Below are 10,067 nucleotides of genomic sequence, written 5' to 3' on the forward strand. Positions count from 1 at the left end.
AAAAAAATTCCTGAGGGCGCCATTTTGTCAAATTTTGAAAAATAACTAAATTTAAATTTAAAATTAAAAGGATTAAATATTTATAAAACTATTTTTTCTTATCCGATTGATTTTAGTTGAATCTCCAAGGACTTATGATTGTCATCGCAAGGATCTTTTTTAGAACTGGGTCAACTAAAATCTATAACTTTGCAAATTATATTTTTTTTTTTCAAATTTTCGGACTTCAAGTCAAAACATTGTGTAATAACGCCATATTATTACTTTTGTATAATGACATTATTTAATAGCAAAAAAATACTGAAAATTCTCATTTTTTGTTGTCTCTGACTACTCCTAACCTCTTAAATTACATATTTAACAATATTTCATTTTCACCACTTATAATCTATAAAAATATATTTCACCACAAAATAGTTGAGAATCATTGCTATGTTGTCTTTTTATAGTCATTTGAATCACCTTGTGCCTACTAACTATTGATCCTAAAGGTATGCAACAAATATTTTTGAATTTATTATTAGTAACGGCAATTTTATTTTTATATAAAAATTAATTTAATTAAATTTTAAAATTTAGTGTGGGCAATAATATTTTTGTTTATGTGCCACCCACATCTTTTTAAGCTTCTCTGAATATTTTCAATATGAAAAAAGAACAATTTTAATAATTTTTTTTTTTTGCAAAATACTTTCTTTATTTTAGTTTGCGTACGCTTGCGCGACAATATTTTTACAAAATTTCACGCAATATCATTTTGTTTCTCTATTTTTATTTTTATATTATAATGCAAAATAAATAGTTTTATATGTAGTACAAAGTTGTTATATAAATGAAATTTTACACATTTATTCCTACACGACGTTAATGTAAATTTTATAATTTTTGAAGAGAATTGTGTGGTAAATGATTGACTACCAATCATACAAAGTACGTGGGCAAGTTGCTGTTTGTCCGAAAATAAAGTACATAATAACTTGTTGTACAAACAAATACAATTATATAGAAAGAAAGCTTGTTAAATATACTGCATTTAGCAATACAAAAAAATAGGCTGTCACTATAGAACTTAATTAGATTAGGCAAAATTTAGACTCATTTTTTTGGCAGCTGATAAAATCAGCGATTTGTTAGTTTAGACTGCAGTTGGGCGTATTTGAATACAGATTGGCGTAGGTCGGTGTGTCGGTGGGGGCAATGCAGGACCGACGACAGTAGTACTATTTAGCAACGCTGTGTTTTTGTTTTGTGTAGAAAAATGCATAGAAATATCTTTGGAGCCAACCAACGTATTGCTACTGCTACAGTATAACATTTTTGAAAAATATCATACGGAAAGCAAACGGCGGCTAAAGTGCGGTTAGTCATAAGCTATTAATGTAGTCGTTGCGTTTTCTCCCTCTCTTCCTCTCCGCTTTATTTTAAAGTTTTCAACTTAAATAGTCTCAACTTCCCATACTTTGGTATTGCAATCTTGACCAGTTGAGATCACAGTGTTGTTGTCCAACCATACTAAGCGTGTAATCTGCGATTGTGGATGGGCATCTAAACAAAAAAAAAATAAATAAATAAACATATTAAATTTAGCTTATAACAATGAAGAGAGGTTATGCTCACTTTTAATGATGGTGTGCTTGGCCGGATTGGCCACAGACCAAATAATAATGGTTGTATCCAGCGAACCACTGGCAACCAAAAGCGAATTTGGTGACCAAGCGACAGTATTGACACGCGCATTGTGGAAGCCCCATTCCTTGTTGTGCGCAAGCTAGGAAAAAAAATGAAATTATTAAAAAAATAATAAATGAAATAATTAAAAAAAAAAATAAACGAAATTATAAAAAAAAAATAAACGAAATTATAAAAAAAAAAATAAATGAAATAATTAAAAAAAATAAATGAAATAATTAAAAAAAAAATAAACGAAATTATAAAAAAAAAAATAAATTAAATAATTAAAATAAAATAAATGAAATTATTAAAAAAACAAATGAAAATATTAAAAAAAAAAATAAATAAATAAAATTATTAAAAAAGTAAATGACATTATTAAAAAAATAATTAAATTATTAAAAAAAAAAATAAATTTATTAAAAGAAAAAAATTAAATTATAAAAAAAAATAAATGAAATTATTAAAAAAATAAATAAAATTATTAAAAAACCAAAAATAATGAAATTATTAAAAAAATAAAATTATTAAATAAAAATTAAATTATTAAAAGAAAAATAAATGAAAATATAAAGAATAAATAAATAAATAAGATTATTAAAAAAAAATAAATTAATGTATTAAAAGAAAAAAATAAATTATTAAAAAAAAAATTAAATTAATAAAAAAAATAATTAAATTAAAAAATAATAATTTAATTAAAAAAAAAATATAAAATTAAAAAAAAATAAATAAATGAAAATAATAAAAATGAAATTATATATTAAAAAATCATTCATTTCAGTCACTCACATTATACCCCTCGACGGCATAGAGTATGACTTTGCGATTCGCATCGCATGCGACCAAATACTTATTATCTGGCGAGTACGAGCAATCGGTTACCGGTCCCAAATGCTGCAGTTCGATTTTCTCCTCCAACGATGTGCCCTTCAATGTGTACACATGCACTTTGTGATCGTCACCGGTCACAGCAATATCCAATGTCTCAGGATTGGCAGAGATTGAGCTTGCCTCATACTTGATTGGTAAAGAGAATACTTTCTTATTGTCCTGTACAAGTGTCAGTTCTTTGACGCAAGCGAGCGCTATTATGTTTTCGTTGCGGAAAATCGCCAAACCGCGTGGTTGGCAATTGAGTTTGACAACAAAGTCAGTGTAGCTGTTGCTTTCGACACTAATCTGACGCAGGCTGTCATCGATGCCGCAGGTGTAGACGAAATCGCCCCAGGCGACAATGCCGTTGATCTGCCAAATATGAATAAGATGATTTATTTTTATGCAAATAACTTCTAACGCTTATATATTACCTGGTTGCCGTGTCCAGCGCCACCAATGCGGTCATTCACACCACTACCCGAATTCCAGTTCGTTACGACGCCATCGTGACTGCCCGTATAGATGGTGCTGCGATCATCGCTCAAACCGAGCACAGTGATGGGCTTATTGTGACCCTTAATCACACGCAGTGGCTTCGAGGGGTCTTCCACATTCAAATAGCTAATGTTGCCGGACAACGAAACGGTGAGCAAATGTTCGCCTTGCCATAAGCAAGAGACCTGCTGATCATCAACGGTGGTGCCCATAATAAATTCAGTGACCAATTCACGTGTTTCCACATTCCACAAGCGACAAGTCTTATCACCGGAGCAGGTAAGCAATTGTGTGCTATCCGGCTTCCATGCCACAGCATAAACACCACCCTTGTGAGCAGGACTACCGAATTCGCCAATCAAATCCGAGCTGGCGCCATCGTACAGAAAGACTTTGCCATCGAAACCGGCCGAGGCGAAATATTTACCGTTAGGTGAATAACGTACAGCCTGCACGAAACGCGAATGCTCCTGTTTGGTCATTTTGAATTTGAATGGTGGACCCTCGAAGATGCCAATGGTGTTGTCTTCGCTGCCTGTGTGTATAATAAGTTATTAAATATTTTATAAAAGAAAAAATAAAACTATTTTCCTTACCAGTTACAATACGGAAGGGACGTGCTGGACGAAAATCGCAAGAATTAATCGGTTTCGATTGTCCACTAATCTCACCCACCGAAGTGCCAGTTTCGGTCATGAAAACATGTCCGAAACGTTCACGTCCCTCGCCCACAATAACAATACGTTGATTGTCTTGCGACCAGGCGATATCCTTAATAGGACCACCAATTGGTTGGTATTCACATTTCAATATGTGCTCCTTGTTCACCGTGTCCCAAATGCGTATCTTGCCGGAGGCGTCTGGAAAGGAAGTGAGGTTAAATTATTAATTAGAAAATGTGAATGTGAAAATGTGGAAAGGAAGTGAGGAAAAATTATTTATCGGAAAATGTGAGGAGAAACATTAAAAATGTTTAAAAATGGGTCTTCAGCATTCATATTGGCCATTTTAAATTGTTAAAAAATGCTTGTTTGTTTGAACATTATTTGTTACGCTCGTTATCTAGCTATCAGTGTGTAAACGGCGTCACTGATAACTGCGTTATCGCTGCCATAAAGAAATCGAAAATGCAAAAATATTTTTTTATCGTTTATTTATAACTTTTAATCTTGCATTAAGCATATTCACATAGTTTTGATATCAAACGAAGCCAAATACATGGCTAATATGCATGAAATGCAATTCCGGGAAAACCTAAAGTTTCTAAATGAGAAATCAGAGCTTATTTCTAGTAAAGTATAGTAGCGGAAATACATCTGTATACCATTCACACAAATTGTCCAAGTTCATTAACTTTGAGAATGCAATTAATCAGCAATTAAACCGCCAGCATTTGTAAATATGTATGCACGAGATGACTACATACAAATCCAGCCAACTACATATGTATGTATTCAAGTGCACTCCTAACTACCACCGTACTGTTTACCGTTGCTCTTAATCTCAACTATGTTTAACAAAAACGTTAACTAAATACTTAACTGTAAAATTGCAATAAAAAGTAAATTATGAATGAAAATGGGTAATAAAAGCTTTGTTGAATGGTTGAGCGCATATTAAACCTTTGGGGGAAAAAAATATAGAAAGTGGATAAATAAATAAAACACGAAAGGTACAACAAACCGCTGAGACGCGCATCAATGACTCATTCATACAAAAGATATAAAAAAATTTATAGAAAACATAAAAATAAATAAAAAAAAACCAGCACAGTTCACGTACAACAACAAAGTCAGATAAAGCAGTCAATCGAAAGCATCATCAGCTAAAGAATGGTGGCTGTTGTTTCTATGCATTCAAAACGGCGACGTCTAAGTGCCAGTGCGTCGACTATTACATACTACATATACAGACACTAACTGTGCTTTATGAATGCAAGCGTTTTAATGCGGGTTAAGCATAGCAATGCAAGTTCTTCGGATGGAAATATAAAAGAAATGCAATTAAATTGCCAGTTGATACGATAATACCCAGCAGTGGTGGAGACAAGCATACAGTTTAAAAAAAAAAAATACTTGTAGGACGCCCCCAAATAAATGCACAATATGGGTAGTATTTAAAAAGCACAAAAGAGATTATTATAGCAATAACCACCACAATGCATTCACTAAATTTGATGTATAATCATTTGTAAAACTGTAGCAAACAAATACTGATTATTTTTCACAAAAATTGAAAAAGAGAAAGGCTGACTTGTTAATGATTAGGCGTTGAAAAAAATATATAAACAAAAGTAGCAAATGTGCTTAAGAGAGCGTAACGATTGCGGCAACAAAGCAAATTAAGATTAAAAATCACAAAAAACTGCGAACCATATACACACAATTCATAAGTAACCGTTAAATTTTATAATATAAGCAGTTAACGCGCTGAATCATTGAATTGATTTTTAGAATAAATTAATAATAAATGTTCAAAATGTGGAGTTTACAGTTTCAAATGAAAATTATTTTTATTATTTTTTTTTTATTTTATAAAATTATATTTTTCATTTTTTATCTTTATTGCATTATCATTCATGCTTTATTTACCACTGTATACGTTTTCTAGTCTCATAAATGAATAATCAAATTCATAAAGCACAACAAAAAATGATTATACCGTTACCTGACTTTTATCAATATTTACATTTATCGATACGAGCGTGAGTCATTCGGTGATTTTAGTGTACAAATTATAATTATAAGTTGAAAATACCGGCAGTATAACCCAAATAAGGTGTTAACTAAACGCAGTGGCAAGTTAATTATGCGCTGCCCATGTAACAGCTGCCAAAGCAGAGTAAAAAACATAACTTGTAAAACAAAAAACAAAAAAACAAATGACAACGCGTTCTGTAATAATAAAACTGGATATTTACTGACAACATTTATAATCTGATTTTTGTTATTTCTGTGCAATGATTAATGCAGCTGTGATGCTTTCAAAACAAATGGTATTTGTTGGTTATTTATAGCGCGCATACATAAAATGTGCACTAAGCTAACACAAATTTACACACACATTATAAACCATATTACACTAACGCAACGAAAATCTCCGACAGCAATGTGTGCTTATAAATTTAACTGTATGTGGTAGCTACTTACCGCCTGATGCAATGTAGAAGCCACTTGGCGAATATTTGGCTACATTGACGGCGCATGAATGCTCCGTGTAGACATCAGCGATGGCTGGATTCTGTCGGCGACAATCAGTGCATGTAGCCGTTGTACGAGTCAAAAGAAAGCGCACAAAAATAAAATCAAATAACAACAACAACAAATGTTATTGTCAGTGGAAAATTTGTTGGTTGATAGAATTGGACAAATGGACCGGCAATTTTTTGGTGTATATACAGCATTCGGTTGTTGTTGTTTGTATGAAGCAACCATCCACACAATTCATTTTTATTTTAGGCCAAAATATGTGTGTATGTGTTGTAGTAGAGTAGCAAATCGGCGCAAATAAAATTAACGTTGAAAAATTGGCGATGACAATGTGTACGTTGTTGTATATAATTTTTGGCAAAACGGTAACAGCCGGTGTGTAGGAATTGGAAGGAAGGCATGAAAGTAGAAGGAAAAAATTCTAATTATTACAAAAAATGTATTATGACAGAAAATTTCATAATTTTATAGCTTATTTATTAAATTTCATTAAATATTTACTAATTTTGTATATAGACACACACATATATAAAAGATGTGCATATAATTGAGTATAAAATAAAAAAAAGTATATTTTTTTATTATGCTTTCATATTATAAAGTATACATTTTACCCTTTTCTATATTATCACTTATTTACATAGAAAAAAAAAATCAAAAAAAAATATTATTCGTAAAATAAATTTTTAAGCGTCTAGTTGTGAACATTTGTCTACATTTGTGCGTGGGATTTATTGAAATAACATCTATTTATACACATACATATGTTTGTATATTGTATGTATTCTCTTAAGTATATACTGTATTCCCAAAAAATGCTTTTGTTTTACTTTGAGTTGCTTGTTGGTATTCTTACTTATAGCCTTACTGCAGATGAAGATAATTTGTTAAAAATAGATGAAACAAACAAATGAAAACGGGAACACCATTGGAATAAATGTTGGAACGACTTTCAGCTTGGCAGCGAAGCGTTTAATAAATTTTCATTTGAATGCAGCTGCCAGAAACCAAAAATAAACATTAAGCACATAGGCGCAAGGAGGAACACTAAATTTGAGATGATACAAAGCTTGTGCCGAAACAACCGTATGCACATAATGGAAATGATACCATAAATGTAGTTGTTGTTAAAAGACAGATATTGAATGAAATAAATATTTACTATATTACTAAATTATAATACGTAAAAGATATACTAACATTATGTTTACTCTAATAAATTTTCGAATAATAAATATAATTAACGTTAACTCACCTCAATATTTCTAATAATCACAGAATTTCCATTAGTGTAGAGGAAATTCTTACCTTTAGGATCACCACCCAATACAATAGGTTGGCCGCGTTGGGTGCGTGGCAAGGTGGCATATATGAATTCTGAATTTGAAAAACACAATGAAATAAATTAAACACCGTTTTTTTTATCTATTTATGCGAACATTTGTAGTATAATTAATCCGTATGTACAGTGGGCGCTCAACAGGAAGTGGCAGTTTCATAAATGTACAAAACAATCACACACATACAGATAAATATTTTTTTTTGCTTATTTGTCGCTGAAGGATAGCGAGGGGAGACAAATCAGTGTAGCAAAAGCCGGCTATATGTATGTCCATTTATTACTCTTCTACAAATCAAATTGTTGTAATTCGTTGCTTCCGCTTTATGTACGTTAGCGTATATAAGTTTAATTTTTGCCCATATAAGCACATATAGTGCTTCAATGGAATATGTTGTTGTCGCCGTCATAGCCCCTCCGTAACCGATAGCGCCCACTGACTCATACTTTTTTTTCTGCATTGTGTTTTTTTTTCTTCAGCAAAATGTAACCGGCCAACTCACTATTTTGATACGCTGGCTTTTGAGGTTGTGCCATTGTTGAACTTTCAAAACACAAAACTTCGGTTAATTTAAAGCACTTTATAAAAAATAAAACTGCTTTCTGATAGAAAAACTATATTTTTAAGCTACTATTTTTCTATAAAAGAATTGACACCACCAAAATCAGACCGAACAAAAGTTAATAAAATTGTTTGCCTTGCCACAGTGCAGTGTTGCCGAAGACTGATTGAATTCTACGTTGAGCAGAGTTGCCTGACAAGAACTCTCAACAAAAAACGATAAAAAGAGCCAATGAAGTATTTTACTTTGGTGTAACTACTTGACGACAGATGGCGCTGATATACCGTTGCATAAAATTGAAATTTGGACAATTATTATTAGTCAAATATGATTTTGTAAACTTTTTGTATTGTCATTAATCCTTTTAATTTAATTATTTTGATTTAAAAACAAATATTTTCCACAACATTAATTTCCAATCGTTTCTTCAACCAAACTTACTTTCGGAAGACTTCCTATTGGAAATGGACGGTCAGCTGTTTTTGACACAACGATTTGTTTATAAAATAGTCAACAAACTATTTGCAAGCTAATTTTTCGCACAAATATTTTAACTAAAAATGCTGCAAACACCAGCTGTGAAATTCGTCAATCCACGTTATGGACAACTGATTATTGGCCCACCTGGTTCTGGTAAAACGACATATTGTCATCACGCTTACAACTTCTATAAAGAGCTTGGACGTGATGTCGGCGTTGTGAATCTCGATCCAGCGAATGAGAATATGGAATATAAACCAATAATCGATGTCATGCAACTTATCACAGTGGAGGATGTTATGGACCAATATCATCTGGGGCCAAATGGTTCACTAATGTACTGTGCAGAGTTTTTGGAAGCACATCTCGAAGATTGGTTTTTGCCAGAGTTGCGCAAAGCAGCTGCAACATGTAATTATTTTCTATTCGACTGCCCGGGACAAGTCGAGTTATACACACATCACACAGCTATGGCTAGCATCTTCGAGCGTCTGCAAAAGGAAGGCTACCATTTGGTTACGGTAAATCTTATCGACTCACATTATTGTTCGGAGCCCACAAAATTCGTTTCAACACTGCTGCTTGCCTTAAACATGATGCTGCGTATGGGTTTACCGCATGTGAATGTGCTCTCCAAAGCAGATCTCCTGCGTAAACATGAATCAAAACTGCAATTCAATTTAGATTACTACACAGATGTGTTGGATTTGAAGTATTTATTGGAATCACTTGATGACACGCCAACAATGAAGAAATATCGCAAATTGAACGAAGCAATCTGTTCGATGGTGGAGGATTACGCATTGGTCTCCTTTCAACTGCTCAATGCGCGCAGCACAGCGAGTATGCTGCGTTTACGGAATCACATCGATAAGGCTAATGGTTATATATATAAAGCGGGTGAAGAGACGGCGGTTAATTCTTTGATGGCATGTGCAGTTGGCGCAGAGGCAGAGTCGATGCGGCAAGCGCATGATATTGATCCGTATGTTACATGAGGTGGAAGTGATGTTCAAAATCACAATAAAATAATAATATAAATATATTTACGCTTTTTTATACAAGTAAAACGTGCGTGTAATATTGTATATAACAATAATGCAAATTTTAATATAAATATGTGTGTATTTACACATTTTGTGTGCTTGCCAATTGTTCGACGTAGTGGTGTCAGTTCGTGTTTTACATAATTTAGTTTTAAAATGGAAAATTTGTTTTTAAATTTGTCAGCGCGCCTTCCAATCAAAAACCGTTTAACATTCGTTGCAACATAATAAACAGGAAAACACAACCATTAAATGTAATCAAGCCCAAGCACGACAGAAAGACAAGCTGCAAGTGAATACAAGACATACAATGTAAACATGCTCCATGTGGACACATAAACATGGGCGAGTTTTCACTAAGTTTTAACAAAAAACAAACCAAGTG

The 10,067-nt window shown here is 32.5% G+C and overlaps 2 protein-coding genes across 2 annotated transcripts; one reads left to right on the plus strand and one right to left on the minus strand.

The window, feature by feature from the left end:
• Positions 1 to 1,007: 1,007 nt before the first annotated feature.
• Positions 1,008 to 8,321, minus strand: LOC105221289 (actin-interacting protein 1). Its single transcript, XM_011198130.3, has 8 exons — positions 8,097 to 8,321; positions 7,510 to 7,631; positions 6,195 to 6,285; positions 3,642 to 3,905; positions 2,982 to 3,580; positions 2,464 to 2,919; positions 1,618 to 1,768; positions 1,008 to 1,545 (listed from the first exon to the last, which is right to left on the minus strand). The coding sequence occupies exons 1-8, from the start codon at positions 8,128 to 8,130 to the stop codon at positions 1,436 to 1,438; spliced, it is 1,827 nt and encodes a 608-aa protein (XP_011196432.1). The 5' UTR covers positions 8,131 to 8,321; the 3' UTR covers positions 1,008 to 1,435.
• A 123-nt stretch (positions 8,322 to 8,444) lies between these two features.
• Positions 8,445 to 9,681, plus strand: LOC105221295 (GPN-loop GTPase 2). Its single transcript, XM_011198143.3, has one exon. The coding sequence runs from the start codon at positions 8,717 to 8,719 to the stop codon at positions 9,632 to 9,634; it is 918 nt and encodes a 305-aa protein (XP_011196445.2). The 5' UTR covers positions 8,445 to 8,716; the 3' UTR covers positions 9,635 to 9,681.
• The last annotated feature ends 386 nt before the right edge of the window (positions 9,682 to 10,067 follow it).

Source organism: Zeugodacus cucurbitae, chromosome 4, assembly GCF_028554725.1.
Source record: "Zeugodacus cucurbitae isolate PBARC_wt_2022May chromosome 4, idZeuCucr1.2, whole genome shotgun sequence".
Taxonomy (NCBI): domain Eukaryota; kingdom Metazoa; phylum Arthropoda; class Insecta; order Diptera; family Tephritidae; genus Zeugodacus; species Zeugodacus cucurbitae.